Source organism: Dipteris shenzhenensis, chromosome 21 (assembly GCF_047967505.1).
Source record: "Dipteris shenzhenensis isolate YYH24624 ecotype China chromosome 21, Dip_SZ_1.0, whole genome shotgun sequence".
NCBI classification, from domain to species: Eukaryota; Viridiplantae; Streptophyta; class Polypodiopsida; order Gleicheniales; family Dipteridaceae; genus Dipteris; species Dipteris shenzhenensis.
The window spans coordinates 14,860,547-14,884,016 of NC_141616.1; the positions used below are offsets into that span (position 1 = coordinate 14,860,547).

The 23,470-nt window shown below is 45.3% G+C and overlaps 1 protein-coding gene across 1 annotated transcript in view; it reads left to right on the forward strand.

Moving 5' to 3' along the window:
- SMU2 (RED family protein) overlaps positions 1–23,470 on the forward strand; it is a 34,575-nt gene that overhangs the window by 8,310 nt on the left and 2,795 nt on the right. The window contains exons 4-5 of the mRNA XM_087392728.1: positions 22,849–23,016; positions 23,136–23,184. Of these exons, the coding sequence (XP_087248854.1) occupies positions 22,849–23,016; positions 23,136–23,184 (217 nt within the window). The remainder of the gene's footprint in view (positions 1–22,848; positions 23,017–23,135; positions 23,185–23,470) is intronic.

The following is a 23,470-nucleotide window of genomic DNA, read 5'->3' on the forward strand; positions in this document are numbered from 1 at the left end:
TATAATGACGTGTCATGTATGACGTGGCATTCCAGTTCCAGTTCCCCCTTCCCGGAACATTCCTGTTCCGACACCTGAATTTCCGGAACGTTCCACGTTCCCGTTCCGTGGTAACTATGGTTTTCTGTTCGCTTCCAAATTTATGAAGCAAACTTGGGAATGAGAACATTAGATAAATAGCTGCACGTGGGTCTTAGTGTCTGGATATTTAGGTAGGCGTGAGAACATATGTTTATCCAATATTTTGCTCGTGCTATGGGTGGTGATGATGCATGTACACACATAGGCACAAGCAAGGGTGTGCCCCCCCGCCCCCCCAATCCGCCTAGAAGGCACTAGAAGGTGAGATGATTTAGTAAGAATGCATAAGAGTGGAGCTGGTTAAGGGCCTGCAGGAGGGCCTAGCAGCAGCATCCAATGAACCAGGTACCACAGCAAAGGGGGGGGGAGGGGGGGGCTGATTAAAAGGGAAACACCCTGCCCTTATATAGGGCCCAATGGGCTAGGTCGCCTGGCCAGCTGAGTCGGCCAGCAAACAGACCAGGGCAGCCCACAGCCCCATATATGGGGAGCTGTGGGGGCTGGTTTTAGGGCAGTAAAGTCGGCCAGAACAGGTTTCCAGTCGGTTGGTTTTGGGGGGGCTCAGCCCCTATAAAAAGAGGCACTTGGGCCTCATAACAACATCCAGCAGGTCAGCCATCAGAGGAGCATCTGTTCACACACCCTCAAGTCTACATCCAGGAGGCAGAGGAGTCTAGGAGTTGCTGCAGACTGAGCTCATTAAGGGCTGGACCTTGGCAGTCTTCTAGGGCAGACTGAGCTCATCAAGGGCTGGACCTTGACAGTCTTCTAGGGCAGCAAGGAGCTGAGATCTTTGGACGGAGAGTCTACATTCGCTCGAGGTGAAGCACGTGGGCTCAGTGTTCTAGAGATATATGGCAGATAATAGAAGTACCTTGTGGTAAGATCAAAGGACCACGCTCTGGTGGGACTTTGGATCTCTCTCTCTTTGTATTGTGTCCATAATTTGGACGGAAATATATTCTTTTAGCCTTGCAAGGCACAAAGTCTTATGGCTTGATGTTTCCCCGGGGGGGTGACTTGCAGATTCATGCTTACAGTGACTCAGATTGGGCTGGAGATTATGACACTAGGTAGTCCACAAGTGGTAATTGTTTCTTTTTGGGACATGCTTGCGTTTCTTGGCCAAGTAAGAAACAATCTAATGTGGCTACTTATTCTTTCCCCGGATTTCTTTCTTTCACCATCCCTAACTTTGGAGAGTCCGGGAAACTGGATGGGACTACTATCCTATCTGGAAGGTGATGATCCAGAGTCATTTAGTGGCTCGGAACCTGTGAAAATTGACAACAGGAATGGAGGCGAAGCCGGAGGATGTGGTGGACAACCAGGGGAGGATACTCATACCAGTAGATGGATAGAAGCTCGAAGCTTAGGAAGATACAGATGCCCATGCCCTGGCATTGATGTTAGCGACTACAGCGGGCTCTGTGCTTCCTCACATCCAGATGACCGACACATCAGTAGAGGCGTGGGTCATCTGAAGGATCTGTACGAGATAGATAACACATCCTGGATCTTGCTTCTTCAGCATTAGCTCTACAACTTGGATATGGATGAAGGAGAATCGGTACATGACTACTTGACGAAGGTCAAGGTGGTGAGGGATCAACTAGCATCGGTTGGTCAGAAGGTGGACTCCTGCCAGTTGTCCTTAATGGTACTAAGGAGGCTATCTCGGAGTTTCAAAAGCTTCGTTAGGACAAAGGGCCAAACCTCTAACTTTTGAGGAGTTGGGCCATTATTGCTCCAGGAAGAAGCTAGGGAGAAGCTCTACAACAACTATAACGATGATAAGGTGTTGCTGGCAAAGGATAATGTTGGCAAAGGAAAGGGCAAGTCTAACGGTGACAAGCCCAAGAAGGATCAATTTGAAGATGACGAGGACACTTCCAAGAAGAGGAAGCAGAAGCAGTGCTTCTATTGCGACATGCCAGGCCATTTTGCAAAGGATTGTAGAAAGAAGAAGGCGGATCAGAAAAACAAAAAGGAGTCCGACTTAGATTCAGATGGTGACACAAAAGCCAAAGCTAATGTGGCAATCGGAGAACTATTCTTGGTGACATCTCCATGTGTTACTAAGGTAAGATGCCGACCTAGATACCACAGTGATGATGTCTGACATTGAGATGCGGGCCGACGGGGAGTTAGAGACCTTTGTGAAGGTGAAGGACATCATGGAGTGCTTGGAATCTTCCAGGTGCATGGCTGTTGATATTGACATGAGGATGGATCCCATGCCCTAGGGTTTCATGTTTAGATGGTTGTTGTAATTCAGAAGGGGACAGTACAGGATTGCACAGGGTATTTGTATGTGCCTCGACGAGGTGCATGGTTTGCTTTCAAAGCAAGCACACAGGCAGTACGACGATTTGGTATGTGTTTGATAATCTAAATTTGAGCCTTTATAGCATGCTATGGAGAGAATCTGCTCTTTGTATATCTCAGGTAATGCGAGATTGGAAGGAATGGGCCTTCTTGAAGACAGAAGGAGAAGTGTGGGTTCTTCTTCAAATTTTAATACAGATTGCTGGAAGGTGATGGACAAGGTGTACAGAAGCCATAAGAGCGCCTTCCTGAGAGCTTAGTGAGAGTTCGTGGTCCAGGTTATATGGAAATATTCTTGGGATTTCATTTCTCGAGATGGTTCTTCTATTGCGGACCTTGCTAAAGGAAGGATGGGTGGAAACAAACCCTCAGAGCTTGGTGCTTGGAAGATTCCAGGTTGTTCACTCATTATGAGTTGGAAAATTGGAAGGTGGGGCGTTTGGATTGCTTGAGTTCGAAGGCGGGAAGGTGATTGAAGGTGGTGGTGCCAACGGGTGCTATCGTGGATGGACCTGTGTACCAGGATGGTTTGCTTGTGCAGAACTAGACCTGGAGGAGCAGGAGCCACTTGTTGAAAAGCCAGGAACTGGAATTTGACACTAGATTGTGCCAGAGGGTTTCATCATGCAAGCTACTGGGGCAACGCCATCGATGTGTTGGCATTGGGCCGAGATGTGTCGAGGAGAGGGGGTGTTATTCACTCATTATGAGAGGGCAAACTGGAAGGTGGTGGCGTTTGGATTGCTCAAGTTTGAAGGCGAGAACGTGACTGAAGGTGGTGGTGCCAACGGGTGCTACCGTGGATGGTTCTGTGTACCAGGATGGTTTGCTTGTGCAGAACGAGACCTGGAGGAGCAGGAGCCACTGGTTGAAAAGCCAAGAACCGGAATCGACACCTGTTGAGGATGACGACTCCACCCACGCGGACCTCAACCAAGGAGGGTTAGTAGACCTCTAGTAAGGGGGTGTTACAATAGCAAGTAGTGGATACTTTTGTAATTGTAGGGACAGTTATAACTATCCCTAACAGCATGTAGTAGTGGCCTTATCCACCACATCATTTCAAGGACTATGTCTGTTTTCTGACTGCTATCCGAATGAGGTTGGAATACCATCGGATGTTGTTATAAGCTGGTCATCACCTCTTGCATGGAGAGAGTTGTTGCTATTTGTTGTAATACAAACTATATGCAATATTTCTACTCTACAAACGATTGTCTCGGCTATTTGTACCGTCTCTTTCTTTTCCGACATTACTCAGATTTAAGTCCGACCCTGGCATTCCCATTGCTAGGAGTGGATGTGTGTAGGTGTTTTTCAGTCTTTTGGAGACTCCACTAACATTATTGGCGATCCTAATCTGCGTTCGAGCTCTGACTGCCGGTTGCTGCTACATAGCAATTTTGCATAAGAGTGAGAACCGTATGATCTACAACGACTACAACACAAATCGACCAGCAGAGGCAATAGCTCACAAGAAAATCAAAACAACAACAATGTATTGTCGCAAAGACAACTTCTAGCAAAGCACGAGACGGCATACAAGCCGATTTAGCGAGCGACGTAATTCAGAGATCGCTTGAAGGCGGACCACTTTCGGAAATCCTTCACGACTTCTGTAAGCGACTTCCTCACGACAAGAACAAGTTGGAGAGCCGCCACAATACTCCGGACAAGTGAACACACTGCGACGAGTGAGGTGTCTACGAAGTTGTGTCTCGGATTGAGCATTCAACAGGAAGTGGATTGTAATCCAACTCCATTCCGACCATATAAGCTTGCAACAACTTGATAACGTCCCTCTGTGAGTTGGAGAGTGAGAGCAAAGTGTGTGAGCAGGAGAGCAAGAGAGTCGGAGAGTGAGAGCTGAAAGCAATAGTTGCAATAGAAGAGTGTGTTACAACTGAAGAGTAAGATAGGTTTTGTCTAAGTGACAAAACCTTATCCTTCACTAACCGTAGTTAGTGAACTAACTGTGGTTAGGGGGAAAAACCTCTAAAATGAGGGAAAAGTGCCCCTAACCTACTTATTACATTACATTGGTCACTGCTAAATTATAACAATAATTCTAACACCTCCTTGCAGTGCCAATGTCATGTACAAGGAAATGATCAATCACCAAAAGGAGATAAGTTCAGGGCACTGCGAAATGCCTCAAACTTTTCATGTGACGTGCTTTGGTGAAAATGTCTGCAATATTGTCATGTGTTGACACATAGATCATACTGATCTTTCCTGCATGCAACTTCTCTCTGACGTAGTGATAGTGAACCTCAATGTGCTTCGTGCGAGCATGAAACACAGGTTTCTTTGCCACTGCAATAGCACTCTGACTATCAGTGAGAATTGGAGAAGGACCCTCCAATGAAAGATGAAGATCAGCAAATAAACGACGCAGCCAAACACATTCAACTGTCGCTGTGAATGCTGCCCTGTACTCAGCTTCACATGAGGAGGTAGCCACTGTAGACTGTTTCTTGCTTAACCAAGAAATACAAGCTTTGCCCAAATTAGAAACAATCGCCACTTGTGGACTGCTAGTGTCATAGTCTCCAGTCCAATCTGAGTCACTGTAGGCATGCATCTGCAAGTCACCCCCCTTGGGAAACATCAAGCCAAAAGACTTTGTACCTTGCAAATAACGGAAGATGCGTTTTACAGCCTGCCAATGCATAGTCTTTGGGCTGTGCATATATCTGCTCACTCCTGTACCATTAACTGAATAGGAGGAGTTGTTGGCACATGTGACCTTTTTACCAACAGGAGGTGGATGCAGAGATGTGAAAAGATACTTCCTGGAAGTGATATGCTTTGAGGCACCGCTATCAAAATACCATGTATTTTGTGTCTCATTGACACTGAAAGCTGATGCATCCTTGGAAGAATTATAACTGCATGTCAGAAAAGCATAAGAGTCATCATTACAAGTGGCTGTAATATTCAGAGCAGCCAACTGAGAGTCTGAAATGCAAGACAAGAAGGCATAGTCGTGCTCCACAAAGTTGGCTGTAGCTTGCTCATTGTCAGATGCATGAGGAGCTGAATCTCAAACAGCCATACCGGAGCTGTTTTTCTTTTCTTTTGCAAGCCTTTTCTTGCATTCTCCGATGTAGTGACTTGGCTTTTTGCAGTAATGACATATTCCCTTCTTCTTGGGCTTACCTGCATCACCCTTAGCTTTTTGAGAAGGCTGTCCTGAACCACTGGAAGGCTGATTTGTTGATGTCTTTGCTTGTCCCTTTACTTTAGGCTTGAATTTTGAAAGCATGGCATGTTCACCTGCTCGTGAAGCCACGTTTTTCCTGGTTTGCTCTTCCTGCAACAGAAGTCCTATCAACTCGTGAAAATTGAGAGGATTTGCACCCCCCCTCAACGACAAATTCAGCGAGGTATGAAAGCTGAGATAAGACTTAGGAAGAGAATTCAGAGTAGTGGTAATCATCTCTGAATCAGGACTCATCAATATTCAGCAATTGCTCTCGTAAATCCTGTCGCTTTGTGAGGTGCACTGACATGGAGTCACCCTCTTCCATATGTGTATGAGACAATTCTCTTTTCAAAAAAGACACCCTGGCATCATTCCGAGCTGCATACATGCTCTCCAAAATATCCCATGTTGCCTTTGAGGTCTTACACGACCGGATATGCGGAATGATGAATCTTTTCACTGAAAGAGAAATACATGACAAAGCTAAAGCATCACGTGAATCCCATCTCTTTTGCTCTGGAGTGGTAGGTATAGCTGCACCAATAACTTGTCCTACTGCAGCTGTACCCTGTGCACGACCTCTACCTCCTCCTTGCTGGGGAGGGGTATTAGGTGCCACATTTGCTGGCCGGATCTCATCCCCATTTACATAGTCCCGCAAATTACGGGAAATCAGAATGTTGCGTACCATAAAACTCCAGAGGGAGTAGTTGGTACCATCCAGCTTATCCTCTTGTGAGAGACCACTGAACTAGAAATCATTCTGATTTTGCTGGGCCATGTCTGAGAAAGAAAATACAGCAACTGCAAATCTGAATTCCCTTGCTGGGAATGGAGTGCACAATTTCCAAAAAAATACAGCCAAACATTGGCTGAAAATGCAACTCAAATCTCTTTAATGTCTCTGTCAGAAATCTGCCAGAGCATCCAATCTCTCCCAAAACTTGCCAAAAGTGCTTCAAAAACACTTACAGAAAGGCAGTGTGAACTGAAACGTGCAAAATTGCTCTCCCAACACAAAAGCCCCAATTTGTGGCTTAAAATTGCAACCAGAAAGGGGCAAATGGTCTAAAAGCCCCAAATGTTGCACAAATTGCTCTCTGCCTGCAAAATCCCCAAATTTCACTGCAAAATTGCAGTGTAATTGCAAAAGCCCCAATTTTCTGCAAGAAATTAGCCAAACAATGGCTCTCTGCGCAAATGCCTATCACGAAACACCTTCCAGAGTCCACTTGCAAAGAAAAAATCTGCAGAAAGTACAACGTCTTCAGATTGTACGGAACTAACTGTACGGAACTAACAGTACAAAATCCGTACAATGTACGGACTGTACGGATGTACGGAACAATCGATGCAGATCTGTACGGCGCAGGTATGGCGGCGAAGGTACGGTTGTACGTCGAAGGTACGGATGTACGGTTGTACGGGCTGGTTGTAGGTGTACGGACTGGCGAGTTGTACGGGCGACGGGCTGTATGGCGATGTACAGACGGACCTGGCGGCAGGAGCTGTACGGTGCAGGAGATGGTACGGCGTAGGAGTTGAGTACGGCGGTGCAGAAAGTACAGTCTGTACAGATTATACGGAGGACTGTACGGACGACGGGCTTGTACGGCGAGCAGCGATGGTACGTGCAGGTCGTACGGAGCAGTGAGCTGTTGAGCTTGGAGCAGAGAGCTTGCGAGCAAGGGAGCAGGGAGCAGGGTCAACCTGCTCTGATACCAAATGTGAGTTGGAGAGTGAGAGCAAAGTGTGTGAGCAGGAGAGCAAGAGAGTCGGAGAGTGAGAGCTAAAAGCAATAGTTGCAATAGAAGAGTGTGTTACAACTGAAGAGTGAGATAGGTTTTGTCTAAGTGACAAAACCTTATCCTTCACTAACCGTAGTTAGTAAACTAACTGTGGTTAGGGAAAAAAACCTCTAAAATGAGGGAAAAGTGCCCCTAACCTACTTATTACATTACATTGGTCACTGCTAAATTATAACAATAATTCTAACACCCTCATCGACAAACACCACAAGCAAACAACTATTTGGCAAGCAAAGTACAATACACGGTTCGACAAGCGACATTGCTGTCAAAGTCTTCAGTCACTACATCGACTAGGTGAGCCTGCAAGCAGTCATCGGATTACGAGCGGACAGTCGTTTGACTGCACAACATCACCAAACGCTCTTTTGAGCTTCATTAACAACAACAATCCAACCACAAATATATCGACAACAACAACACTATCAAATATTCAAGGCGACAAGCCCCATCAAATTGTAAGCAGAGTCATCAAATTGCACTACAAGCAACCCGATAGTAGCCAATGACTCTAGTTCTCCATTCCTTTCTTACATGGCGAGTATCTTGGTCCTTTTCGGATAACTTTAAGGAGAAAACGTCACCTCGCCGAATTGGCTACGCCTATTTACAAGAAATCGTGCTAGATTGTCAATCAAGCATAAAACACCGTTTTTGCCTTAGTGTCATGCACAACCATGAAAAAACACGGTCCTAAGTATGTTAATTAAACAAGTACTTATCGGATGGGGGATCCACTTTGCACGCAAGTCCGTTTCAACTACATTGAGGTGCGTGCAAAGTATTGTCACCATCGGATATGCTTTGCATGGTCGATCACGCATTATACACCATTTTTTCCCGAGTGATATGCACATCCGCAAAAAAACACGCCCTTAGGTGGCTCCATATACACACACAGTAGGATAAGCTTCTTTCAGCCCGAAATATATTCCCAAAGAAAAAACTGAGTTCCTGGTCAGAACAAGCTCGGACGCAGCAAAGCAGAAAACAGAGGTGCCCAGGTCAAGCTGACGGAAATCAAAGAGGAGCAAGCCATTCCAATTGCAGACAACACATTGAAGAACATAAGTCAGATGCAGCAAAAGGCAAAATATGAACATGCTACACTCTTCTTTGAAGAGCTTTTGGACTCTAAAGTTCAGATCACATTGGATCAACTTCTGAATCTTGTTCTAGCATTCAAGAACCAATTATGTCAGAGTTTGCATTCTAAGGACATTTCTCAAACAAAAGATCATCCTCAGAGTGAAAGTGAAGATGAAGATGAAACACCAGAGATTTACACATCCACCATTGAAGATGTGGATTACCAAGTCTCACTCATAGATGTGGATTATAAAAGGCAAAGGATACCAAAAGTATTGGTAGATGGAGGGTCAAGGGTGAACATCCTCTTTAAGGATCTATTTAAGAAATTTTGTTGCAATGAACTTGCACTAGTCCCATTTCAGTTCAGAATGGTTGATCAAAGAAGAATACAACCTGTTGGCATACTAAGAGGACATGAAATTAGCATAATGGGATTATCCTTTACTGTCACATTTGTGGTACTCAGAATGGAGGAAAGAGATAGTGCCTATTCCATGTTATTGGGTAGACCATGGCTGAGAGCTGCCAAAGTGAAACAAGACTGGGGATCAGAAAGAATAACCATCAGGAAAGGCAAAAAGAAGTTTAAGATGAATCTCTCTTCAAAGAGAAGTTTCCCAAGACAAGTTCAGCCACTACAAGTAGAGGGCATCAACATGATAGCATAATTTGGGGAAGATGAGGAGGAGATTTTCCTTAGGAGAAATCCTACTGTTTCCCCCATATTTGAATTTGATTTAATCAAAATCATTGATCAGTATACATGCTCAAATCAACAAATACAACAGCCCGACCTATAGCCGGCCACTGTAAAACAGAACATTGTCGGAAAGTAGTCGGAGGCAGATTCTACTAACCAAAAATGACAAATGACAATCATGCAGACACAGATGACGACCTACAAGAGAACAGTTAGAAATCAGCTGCACAGGCCATCCTAGAAGCTGAAACTCAATTTGAGGAGCATATGCAGAAGAGTGCCAGAGTCCGACAGAATGACTTGGAAGTGATGAACCTTGGAGACCCTGCCAACCCCAAGACAGTTTTGGTAAGTACAGGTCTTTCTCCACCTTTCAAAATGGCACTAAAGAACTTACTGACAGAGTATAAAGACATTTGCTTAGCATTATATTGATATGAAGGGAGTAGACCCTAAGTTCTGTCAACGCAGGATCAATTTAAAGCAAGATGCTGTCCTAGTGGTGCAAGGAAGATACAAAATGAATCCCAACTATGCAAAGCAAGTCAAAGAAGAGATTGATAAATTGTTGAGAGTTGGTTTTATATATCCTCTCACCCATGTCACATGGCTTTTACCTATTGCCATTGTGCCCAAAAAGAATGGAAAGCTCAGAATATGTGTGGACTACAGAAAGCTGAATGTTGCCACCATTATTGACCCTTTCTCTCTACCATTTTGTGACTCTTTGCTAGATGCTGTAGCATGTAATGAAATCTATAGTTTTCTCGATGGTTTCAGTGGCTACAACCAGATAAGAATGGCACTTGAAGATAAGGATAAAACAACATTTGTCAATGAGTGGGGAGTATTTGCTTCTAATGTCTTGACCTTTGGTCTTAAGAATGCTCCGCCAACCTTTCAAAAGTACATCTAGGAGGTATTTGCTGAGTATCTTACATCTTTTATGGAAGTCTTCCTTGATGATTTTTCAGTATTTGGGAAAAGAATGGAACATATGCAACACTTGGGTTTATGTTTTGCAAAGTGTAGAGTGGCTGGTCTCAGCTTAAACTCAGCCAAATGCGCATTTACTGTGAGTAGAGGAATTCTCCTGGACATATCTCATAGGAGGGAATGGAGATCCCAACAAAGTGTCAGCCATACTTGCCAAACCACCCAATAACATAAAGCAGCTTTAGAGATTTATAGGCCAGATTAAATGGCATTACAGATTTCTTAGATACCTTGCTGATATATGCTATCCACTCACAATACTCACAAGGGAAACTGAGCCATACATATGGGGTGATCCATAATAATATGCTTTTAATATCCTGAAGAAGATGTTGATGGTAGCACTTGTACTACAGTCCCTTGACTGGACTCTTCCATTTGAGGTTTTTGTTGATGCTTCTGATGCAGCAGTAGGTGCAGTGCTTATGCAACAAAAAAACACCTAAGTGGTTTAGACCGGTTTACTATGTCAGCATAATCTTAAGAAAGCATGAAAAGAACTATGCAGTCACAGAGAGGGAAGCACTTGGAATGATCTATGCATTGCACAAATTTAGGCATTATTTATTAGGCAAGAAAGTGAATTTTCATGTAGACCATATGTTAACAGCTTTCACTATTCCTACGGAATATCACGGGAGAAGCACCAAATTCTTCCTCCCAGCCAATTCTGCCAAGACTTCATACAAGAGAGAGAGAGCTGTCAGCAAAATCACGAAAAATCAATTTCCTTATCTTCTCTCTCAAGCCTTGACAGACCCCAAATCCCTAGATAGATCTAGATGCCACATGTCATCCATATAGGGCCTTCCTAATGCAACATTTCACCCCTCTCTTGGGATGCATTTAATTCCTTGCCCCTAGGCACAATCTTTGCACTAGGCCCTTGGTCTCAGATCTATCTAGTCTGGTGCTATCAGCCCTCACCTAGGACCTTGACATTAATCCCTCCCGATCATTTACATAAAGCGCAAACACATATATTACAAAGATAGATCCTATAAGGGAAATGTCGACTGATTCTTCCGAGGTCATGCTACCTCGGCTAGAGCGTAACATTCCTTCCCTCTTCAGACATCAGCGTCCTCGATGATAAAGTCTGGGAACACTCTCCGCAATTGATATACAGATTCCCAGGTAGCTTCGGATAGAGGCTGACCATGCCATGCAACCAACACCGTGGGTATCTTCCGATTTCGTATTTGCATTGTTCCTCGGTCCAGGATCCTTGTTGGTTTGCGCCTTGCAATATCCTCTATCTCCTGAAACAAAACCACACCTTCGATTAGTGAGTCACCAGCATGTAAAAATTTCTTTAAACGTGAAACATGAAAAACCGGGTGCACCTTACACCCCTGTGGCAATTCTAATTTATAGGCTACATTGCCTATTCTCTTTAGAATTAACCACGGCCCACAGTATCGAGGTGATAACTTAGCACACTCTCCTGAAGTCAACGACTTCGAGTGCGAAGGAATTCTGAGAAAAACTTTTTCTCCTTCTTCAAATACTCTTATAGACCGACTTTTATCCGCATATACCTTGGCTCTATCCATAGCCTGACGGATATTAGCTCTCGCAAGTGCTAGCATCTCCCGCATCTGAACTACAAAGTTCGCGGCACTAGGCACTTTCTGAGGTACTCCAACTATAGTTGGATTGGCTGGCCTATAACCATAGTTCAGTTCAAACGGACTGAACCCAGTAGATGAATGTTTCCTATCATTGTAGGCAAACTCCAACAATGGCAACCACTTGTCCCATGTATGTTGCCTCAATGACACATATGCTCTCAGCATATCCTCTAAAGTTTGGTTGACTCTCTCCGTCTGACCATCCGTCTCAGGATGATCCCCACTACTCATTCCCAACTCAGTCCTTAGTGTCTCAAATACCGCTGTCCAAAAGTGACCGGTAAACCTGACATCTCTGTCTGACACTATGGATCTAGGCAATCCATGCAGACGAAATATATGTCTAATAAACAAATCCGCCACTTGCGGGGCACTAACAGACTCTCTAGTCGGAATGAAGTGAGCCATCTTGGTTAGACGATCAACCACTACAAGGATAGAATTATACCCTCCTTGTGTTGCAGATAGTCCTACAATAAAATCCATGGAAATGCTCTCCCACTTACTTAGTGGTATTTCCAAGGGCTGTAAAAGTCCGGGTGGCTTCACCCGCTCGGCCTTACTTACCTGACACGAGAAACACCGTGTCACATATTCATGAATATGCTTTTTCATCTTTGGCCAAAAGAAATCTCGCTTCACGAGATCATATGTCTTCTCGACTCCTGGATGTCCCGCACACGGGCTATCATGGCATTGTCGGATGACTCTCTGCCTGAGATCATTCTGACCAGGTACTACAACCTTGCCATTTCTAACTAGCATACCATCCCTTATGGTATATCTTGCATAAGTTTGGCCTTTTCTGGATGCCAGGTCATCCTTTTCATTTTCCCTGGGTTTTAACACACGAGCCTTAGGCCATAAGCTCTGGACAAACTCGTCCACCTTCTGAGTTTCTCTGATCTCGGTCATTAGAGCACTCTCTAATACCGTGAAACTCAGGTTGTGCATAATGCGAGACAACGCATCAGCTACCTTATTGTCTTTTCCTCTTCGGTACCGAATCGTAAGATTAAACTCCTGCATGAGCTCTGCCCACCTAGCTTGGCGGCCCCTCAAGTCAGGCTGTTTACAGAAATGTTTCAGAGTATCATGATCCACATCCACATAAAACTCTGAACCATACAGATAATGCCTCCATGTTTTCAAAGCATGGATAACAGCATACAACTCCAATTCATGAGTTGGCCAATTCCTTTGAGAGGGAGAAAGCTTCTTGCTTTCAAAGGCTACCGGCCTTCCCTCTTGAAGGAGGACTGCTCCTACCGCAATGCCACTTGCATCGGTTTCTAGGAACAATGGTTTCTGGGGATCAACTATTTTTAACACCGGTCCTGAGACCACAGCCTGTTTTATGGTGTTAAAACTTTCCTGTTGATTCTGTCCCCAAATAAAAGGTACTTTATCTGAGGTCAGATCAGTCAATGGCGATACTATTTCGGAATATTCTTTGATATGCCTTCTATAAAACTGGACAAATCCCAAGAATGATCGCAACGCGGTCAGACTTTGAGGGATTGGCCAAGTTAGTATCGCAGCCACTTTCTTCGGATCCATTTCTACCCCTTGTGGAGTAATTATGAACCCTAAGTACTCAAGCCTAACCATACACAGTATAGTTTTCTTTTTATTCACGTAAAGACTGGCTTTCCTCAAAGTACTGAACACTATCCTTAAGTGTTCACGATGCTCAGTAACACTTTTACTGAATATCAAGATATCGTCAATGAAATGTACTACGAACTTTCCGATATACGGACGTAGTAAATCATTCATAAGCATGGCGAAGGTCGCTGGAGCATTGGTAAGTCCGAAGGGCATTACCAAAAACTCATAATGACCAAACCTGCTTCTAAAAGCGGTTTTATGCACATCCTCAGCTCTAATCCGGATCTGATGATAGCCGCACTTAAGATCTATCTTGCTGAAAATTACGGCTCCATGTAATGCATCTAGCAAATCATCAATCCGAGCCATCGGATACCTGTGCTTAACAGTGATATTATTCAAGGCTCTGTAATCTATACAGAGGCGAAACGTATCATCCTTTTTCCTCTTTAATATCACTGGTGAAGCAAAAGGTGAGAAACTTGGTTGAATCTGCCCCAACTTGAGGTATTCTTCCAATTGCCTACGCACCTCCGCTTCTTCAGTAAAACTCATTCTATAGGGAGGTCTATTTACAGGTTCTGCCCCCGGGATCAGTTCAATCTTATGCTGAACTTTCCGCTCTGGAGGTAACCCATAAGGTAGTTCATCCCTAAAACATTCAGAGAACTCCTCTGTTATAAGATTAGCCAGCTTGGCCATCTCACCACTTTGCGTAACATTAGTGCTAGCCGAAGACTCATCCACCGACTCTACCGATGCTGTGCAAAGGTATAAAAACTCTACTTGAGCCTTTCTGATTTCCATCACGAAAACCAACGGTCCCTGAGGTATATCTTTTTCACCTCGCAAGACATAAAGCACATCATTCATCTTGAATTGATATACGTGCTTTTTCCAATCAATGGCTGGATTCTTACTAGAATGCCACGCCATTCCCAGGGCTATATCCGCATGAGCAAGCTTGGTCATTTCAAAATCAAGCTTCTCAGTATAGTCCTGAATCCGAAGCTCCAACTGGGTAACCCTTTGGTCCCATACTTCAGTTGAACTTCCGTCTGCCATCCTGACTGTGTACGCATAGTCAGATGGACTTGTCTTTAATTTCAGCCTCTTCACGAGCTTGGAGTTAATTACATTGTGAGTTGACGCTGAGTCAAACAACACAATGACATCATGACTGGCCACTTGCCCTTTCATTATAATTAACTCCGTATCATTGAAGGCTGTATACCCCGTTGCTGCGGGCTTAGATAGGATGTTATCAGGTGCACTCGTCACTAACTTAGCAACAGATACACATAACAAACAAGGTACTAACCTCTGAGAAGGTCCCGCCAGTTGCATCTGCATATGTTCCGCACTGGGACTCTCCTGCATTTCTACGTCGCATTCAGATATTATCATATTAGCCGTGCGACGATCTTTGTTCAGTGGACAATCCTTCCACTGATGTCGCTGAGGGCAGCCGAAGCACAATCCTTCTTTTCTAGCTTTCTCTTTTTGTTCAGGGGTCAACGAGGACTTTGACCAAGCCCGGGCTGCCATTGGAGTTATTTTCCTTTTCACCCCAACGGTGGTACTTGTTTTTGTTGGTCCCTCAACCGGCTTCACCTGCTTGGTTTGGCCACTTGGCTGTGAGACACTTGTCTTTGAAACCCATTTCCTATGAAATCCCCCTTTTCTCGGGTGCTCATGCTAAGTCCCTGCCTGCACAAATCCACCAGATCTACCTCTGGCATACCTCATGGATTCATCTAGTGTAGTCACATATTTAGCCCGAACTTCCATTTTTATCTTGTCGTTCAGTCCATAGATATAGTCTTTTAACTGAACCGACATACGGAGAGGGTCTGCTATCTTCATGACACATTCTCTGAATTTGTCAGTGTACTCTGCCACTGACAAGCTCCTCTGACGAAGATTTCTATAAGCATCCCAAGCTCGGGATTCTTCATCAGGTGGGAGAAAGTGTTTCTTGAATTCAGTTTTGAACCCTTCCCAGGTGGTTGGAGCAACTAGATCCTTCTGTTGCTTTATCCACCATCTGTCCGCTGCCTCAATAAACAGGTGTGTGGCCTCGCGGATTTTCTTTAGATCGGATTTAATCTCACAAATGGCGAAGGCTTCTTCCCACTTGTGCAACCAAACCTCGATCACATCAGAGCTGCGCTCGGTCATCCGACCAGCGTACTTCTCCGGTCTATAATTAGCGATATTAGGCACTTTGACCCTTGCGCGCTCTAAGGAATGTACACTGGGCTCTGGCTCTGCTGGAGCTTTGCCCTTGTCAATCCTAGACGGTCTAGCCGACAAGGCTTGCACCATCTCCCTAATCTCATTTTGACCAGCATTCACCTGAAGCTGCTGGTTCATAATCTGCTGTAAAGCATCCTCTAATATTGAAATCCTACCAATCAATGTAGGTGCTGCGTGATGTGACATCTGTTGTGTAGATTGTGCTCTAGACTCACTAGGATTTACCCTTGAATTCTGCCCTTCTGCCTCCATTTTGTTGAAAAGGGAAATAAAAATTTTTCTCTCTTTAAAAAAAAAAAAAAAAAATAAATGCGAAAACTCCAAAAGTACCGCACTTCAAAATTCCTTCCTGTACAGGAACAAAGTACTGCAAACTAAGAACTTGAAATATATATCCTAAAGGGAAAGAGATGCCCCCTGGATATCCTTGAACTCGCAAAAAAAAACTCTGCCCTGTTATATTCTTGATCTGTCAATCTAAAATGGTGAACAGCCTGCCATCACGTGTGCGCTGATCGACAAATCCAAGCGATGTGGGGAAAAAAACTGGGGGTCTTTCGTGGCCGTCGAATGTCAGCAGCGAAGCATCGCCAATTATACGGCACTTAGACCTTACTCTTTGTCATCTGGCTCAGCATAGTAACGAATCATCCATCAATTGTAGCCTATCAGTAAACTTCCGTAGGACCTCCAGCTTTCCGGCGAGCTAATCATCTTCAGATGCTCGGTTATGGGAAGCTTTGCTGTCGCGATTCCTTGACTCCTACGATGTATATCTTAGAGACCTCCAACTGCTCTATAAGACAGTCTGAGTCGGCCGTCAGGTAGACCAAATCACCCCTTCTGTCTTCGAAAACTTCCAGGTAGGAGTGTTCCTCCTTGTGAAGAAGCCAATTCTTAAACCCCGAAACTCTTGCGAATTGCGTAAGGATCTCCCCAATACATCCAGTGAGCAAGAAGCGCACGGGTACAACCGCTTTTGCGTTTGCTGCTACCCATTGTCCTACGCCTTCACCTAATTCGTCATTCCTCGTCGAACTGCAGAACCACCCCGCTATTCCAAACTCAACCGTTCGTTGGCCACGGTAGCCAACCTGCGCTACTTCCCTTTCGCCTCACAGGCCCGTTCTCATGCTCTACGACCTGCTGGTGTAGGTCTGAGTCAATAGTTCGACGCTCACATCCCTTGATCGCTCCACCTGCTGTCCGTCACAACCCGACGGGTTCCATCCTTACCTCAGCTCTGATACCAAATGTTAACAGCTTTCACTATTCCTACGGAATATCACGGGAGAAGCACCAAATTCTTCCTCCCAGCCAATTCTGCCAAGACTTCATACAAGAGAGAGAGAGCTGTCAGCAAAATCACGAAAAATCAATTTCCTTATCTTCTCTCTCAAGCCTTGATAGACCCCAAATCCCTAGATAGATCTAGATGCCACATGTCATCCATATAGGGCCTTCCTAATGCAACATTTCACCCCTCTCTTGGGATGCATTTAATTCCTTGCCCCTAGGCACAATCTTTGCACTAGGCCCTTGGTCTCAGATCTATCTAGTCTGGTGCTATCAGCCCTCACCTAGGACCTTGACATTAATCCCTCCCGATCATTTACATAAAGCGCAAACACATATATTACAAAGATAGATCCTATAAGGGAAATGTCGACTGATTCTTCCGAGGTCATGCTACCTCGGCTAGAGCGTAACACCATCAAGCTCTCATTTACTTGGCGAATAAACAGCAATTAACAGGAAGATTGGCTAGATGGATGCTCTTGTTATAGGAGTTTGACTATAGCATTGTGCATAGGCCTGGAAAGCAACATGCCATTGCTGATTACTTGAGCATGTTGCAATCAGGGGAAGCTCCAACAGGTATACCACGAAGGGCTACGACGTCCACGACTGAGAACTCCAAGTTTGATCCGAGTTCGACCAATGTGTCCGACTCCAATCTGATGGGCGCGCGCGAGTGGACAAACGACTCCAACTCCGAGCCGCCCGATACGTGCGACACGAATCCTACCATCCGACCCGACTTCGATCCGACGAGTCTTTTCGAGTTTGCTCTGACATCACAGTCCGATTCTGATCCGACTGAGACGTTCGATTCCAATCCGCTTCAGGCAAAAGAAAAGACTGCGCATTCGATATGACCATTGATTCGGCATCCAACCCAGCTCCGACGTTCAAACGAGACTCTGATAGTGCCCCGACTCTCCACCAAAACCAACACAATCTATGCGACACGTACTGGACTCTCAGTACCGACCACACCGCCCAAGGACGTACGAGATATTAACTCGAGTCTTGTCGACAAGCCTTTTTCCTCGGATAAGGCTCTCACTCCCACAATCACCATCCTTGTCGATCCCTGCTCGACGAACTTCATCATGGAGTATAACACCCGCATTGCCAAACGCAAGATCAACACTAGTCCCTCCCAATTGCCGAAATGCACTGCGAGTTCCCTGCATGCTGAATTGACTGATCGTCAATCGCCATGACACATCGATGCAACTTCTCCCACGCAACTGATCTACAAATGGCGCCCAAGAGAAGCCATCGGCTCACACTTCCCAGTGCCCTAGAATAGCCAGAGCCAGCCCTTGAGCTCTTAAGCGATACATCGCTCCTTGACGTAGACATGGGTTGCAGGAATTCTCTCACCCCTGCTCGCAAAAGCCCGCTCAAGGGCCCGGTCGAGGAAAAGGCTATACTCATAGCGGACCTGGAGGAGACTGAATCGGAGGGAGAACCACCCCTTCCTCCGCTAAAGAAGCAGATGCTCACGGCTAGCTTTGCGAACTTCAAGGTATCGCTGGATCTCTACAAACATTAGAAGTGGCTAAAGAAATTTGGTCTATTGCAAGTATGCGAGCTTACCTTGGACGTCATGGAAGGCACCCCATGATGCACTGGCACAATAAGAGAGCTTCCAAAGAAGCGGAGGTATGCTTGCAGAGAATGTAATGGTTTCCCGTGAAATTATAGCGTAGGTCTTTCAGCTACCCATTATCAAAGAGGAGGTTGTGTATAAGAAGGATGTTGATTCCGACGTGCAGAAAGAGTTCGGGCCACCAAAGACACATAAAAATTATGTTTTTATCAATAATGTTCAGGATTCGAGAAGGTGCCAGTAGCTTGTTTAGTATTTGGAAAGAATGCAGTTGCTAGTAAAGACAAATACTATGAGTAGGGATTCTTATGCGATGCTGAGTGCAGTCGAGAAGGGGACAAAGATATTGTGGGCGCATCTGCTCCACTCACGGCTTATGAGCAAGATAGCCAAAAAGGATTTGAGCGCTTCAAATGCTCATTCCAAGATAGCACCATTTATTGCTGTCTTATTTGAATTTGCGGGCCATATCTGTACAAGGAACCCATAGGTAATCGTTCAGTACTGAGAGGAGCGCACCAAAGCAATGCAAGACAGCCAGCATGAGGAAGAAAATACAAAGCAAGCCATGCTTCAAGCTTTGGAAGATGCTCAGTACTTCAAAGATGAAGCTACTATGGTTGTGTATGGCCAATCTTTGGCAGAACGGCTATGGGATACACTCTTAGCAGGAGAAGAGCTGTTAGCTAGCTTGGCAGAGTCCAAATCTGCCAAGAAAATTAAATTAAATCCTCGGGCAAAATCCATGCTTCCAAAGACGGAGACTTGCAAAAAACCAGAGGAGGACATTGCTAGTCTATTGCTCACATCACCCCTTTGAGGCCTTTTCCCTTGTCCACAAATTGACGGACTTGCAGCAATCCCCAACACAAGATGTGACCAGTCCGCCAGCAGTAGGAATAGTGTCCAGCATGGAGGCAGAACATGCCCTCATAGTCTTGCAGAACTATTTTGATAAGCAAAGAAAGGTACAAATGCAGTTGCAAAAAGCATGTGCAAGAGTTGACAGAAGATAAGAAGGTGGTACACGAGTATATGCTTAAGCAGTCGAAAATGCAGAAGAAGTTCGACGACACTCAGTCGGAACTAGAGGCAATCAAGAAAGAATATGTCTAATACAGAGAAGTGCAGGACAAGCAAATCTCGAAGCTCAATGCCCAAGTGAGAGTAGAGAAGGAATTCTTGCCGACTGTAACAACTTGGCTACAGGAAATGAAAGCATAATTTTTTCTGCAACTAGATCGAATGGGTGCAACCCACACAGACTTGAAGATTGAAAATATTATACTGAAGGAATGAATCCATGCATTGGAAGGAGTTGAACAACGGCTCAAGGACATGGCAGAAGAGGCAGATGGAGTTTTCCTCAACTCACCTAAAATCAGAGATATGAAGAATCAGTTAGCAAAGACGTCTCAAGACCTATGGTAAAATCTCAAAAAATGCATGTTTGTAATTGCTCAAGGACCTTATGATGTCTTTGAGTCTGCTGCATATGCATACGATATCATGGCACATGAATTAGAGACTCTCTGATCTAAAGCACAGGATGCGAAACAGAGGCAGATGCCCATGCATGATGACACAACATTGTTTGATTTATAAGCACAGTTTGAAAAGCTGGCTGCAACACACCAGTAGAACCTGTCAATAGAGTTGGATGCAAAGCACACCACATTCATGGATGCCACATATAAGGACACAAAAAACACAGCAACCCCGAGCCATGCCTTAGCGCCTGGTGCATATATTGTAGAAGAACAGACAGCATTTGAGGAGGAATTAGAACTGAAGAAGTACCGCAAAGAGGATGCGGATGAGGCAGACCCAATTGTTGCTAAGGGAGTAGTCCTAGACCTGAACTCCACCCACACCATCAAAGTTCAGCTGATGGATTACTTCCAGTGAAGGGTTCGAGTCCTCTACTTTTTTTGCAAAAAAGTTTTACCATCGGGTGTGCCAGGTGCTGAGGATGACGACTCCACCCACGTGGACCTCAACCAAGGAGGGTTAGTAGATCTTTAGTAAGGGGGGGTTACAATAGCAAGTAGTGGATACTTTTGTAACTGTAGGGACAGTTATAACTGTCCCTAACAGCATGTAGTAGTGGCCTTATCCACCACATCATTTTAGGGACTGTCTGTTTTTTGACTGTTATCCGATAGAGGTCGGAATACCATCGGATGTTGTTATAAGCTGGTCATCACCTCTTGCATGGAGAGTGTTGTTGCTATCTGTTGTAATACAAACTATATGCAATATTTCCACTCTACAAACGATTGTCTTGGCTATTTGTATGCTTTGTACTGTCTCTTTTTTTTCCGACATTAGTCAAATTTAAGTCCGACCCTGGCATTCCCATTTCCAGGAGTGGATGTGTGTAGGTGTTTTTCAGTCTTTTGGAGACACCACTAACACCACCGGATTGTGCCGAGGGTTTCATCATGGGAGCTGCTGGGGCAACGCCATCGACGTGTTGGCATTGGGCCAACACGTGGAGAGGGGGTGTTGGAAAGATCACCTCCCCACGTGTAAGCCCCCAAATGAGGAGAGCGTGGGGGAGCGAGACCTAGGGAAGAAGATGCCCAAAGAAGAGAGAGGGGGCTGCCACATGGGCAAGGATCTGGCCTGGAAGAGGCAGATCTGGACCAGCACTAGAAGGCGAGATGATCCAACAAGAATGCGCAAGAGTGGAGCTGGTTAAGGGCCTGCAGGAGGGCCTGGCAGCAGCATCCAATGAACCAGGTGCACAGCAAAGGGAGGGGCTGCAAAAGGGCAGCACCCTGCCCTTATATAGGGCCCCATGGGCTGGTCGCCTGGCCAGCTGAGTCGGCCAGCACACAGGCCCAAAAGGGCAGCCCATAGCCCCATATATGGGGAGCTCTGGGGGCGGTTTTAGGGCAGTAAAATCGGTCAGAACAGGGGTCCAGTTGGTTGGTTTTGGGGGGCTCAGCCCTATAAAAAGAGGCACTTGGGCCTCATAACAACATCCAGCAGGTCAGCCATCAGAGGAGCAGCAGGAGCACCTGTACACACCCTCAGGCCTACATCCACGAGGCAGAGGAGTCTAGCTGCAGACTGAGCTCATCAATGGCTGGACCTTGGCAGTCTTCTAGGGCAGCAAGGAGCTGAGATCTTTGGACAGAGAGTCTACATATGCTCGAGGTGAAGCATGGACTCATAGTGCCCTGTCAAACTGAAAGGTACCTTCATTCAGCTACTTAGGCAGCAGCCCATATGGGTGATGCTCGTACAACCCATACCAACTCAAAGCCAGCACCTTACAACCCGTGGCCATCGAGCAACCCATACTCCCCGAACAATAGGTAGCACACAGCATTGACGGTCTGTACAACCTGTATGGACAGTTCCGTACAACCACGTACGACTGTTCCGTGCAGTACCATACGGCAGTCTCTAGGATAGCATGGAGTACCACAACTGGCAGCACCCTCAGCAGATGTATGTATCAGCATCGGTCATTGTGCCACCATCCGTACGTGACCAGCCATTACTGCTCCGTACCGGCGGCGACCAGCCATTACTGCTCTGTACCAGCACTCCTTCATGAATAGCCTTCTGTACTATCGTAACGGGTAACCTCCCGTTTGTGAACTCCGGCTCCCACGTGAGCTCTCTCCCCCTGTGTGATCCTTTTTCCTTGCGCCATTTCTTGCCCAAGGCCTCCCAAAGCCTTCCTTTTCAAAAAGGCTTGCATGGGCATGCCACGTGGCAGCCCATGCCTTAGGTTGCCCCCAAGGGCTTTCATTTGCCCCTAGGCCCCCTCTAGTGTAGCCTTTTTTAAAGCCCCACCAATGACCAACTTCATTCTGAAGGTACTTTGGGCCCCTCTTGGCCCTAAACCTTTCATTTGCCCCCAAGGCACAACTTGCTAGGGGTTCTAGCACACCTAGGAGCCTAGGACCTCGCTCTTTGTTTTCCCAGGGTCCTGCCCACATGCATGCCAACATGCATGCGCCAGAAATCACGCCCTCGTAACATTCTGATATAGATGTGAATATACTGTGATAAAAGTACTTAGGTGAATTCCTTTGTATGCACATCAAATGGTATTAATGTCCTCCTTTGCAAGCTAGGAGTGTGCTCTTTGACATGAACAACTTTTCAGTTGTCTCCTTTTGGTACGGTTATTTAAAATGTCTTTTGGCCTAGAGGTTCTAGTAGGGGAGATCATTTACAGCTGTTTTTTCTTATTTGTCTGGATGCAGAACCACCGATGCTCACAGAATATCTATAGAGAACAGCAAGTTTCTTGGAGGGGATGTCGAACATACTCATCTTGTGAAAGGACTTGATTATGCTTTGCTACACAAGGTTCGGAGTGAGATTGACAAGAGACCAGAAGAAGGCGATGATACAGAAGATGCAAAGCCCAGGTTATTTGGTTCTAGATGTGTACACAGTTCAATCTTTATTTTATTCATGCTTGCACTCTATGACAGGTCATACAGTTTCGATCTTAATCTTGTCCTGGTGATTTTGAACATTGAGTTAGGTCTCGCAAGGAAGAACAATCAATGGTGTTCCGTACAGCATCAACAAAGGTAGTTTTTCATTGGTCTCAAGAGGGGAGCTTTGATCTTGTGTTTGTTTTCTGGCTCCATTGGTAATTATCTGTTATTTCCTCCGAGCTAGGGTTTGTGAACAAGAAGTAGAAGAGATTCATCATGGTTAATTTAAGCGAAGGTATTTCTCCAAATTGCTTATATACAGTAATGAAGACCATTTCAAAGTATATGCAACCACAATTTAGGCTTACAATCAAACATTGCATTTCAAGTATGGATTAAGGAAGTTAAATCAGTTGTATTTCCATTTTAATAGCCACAA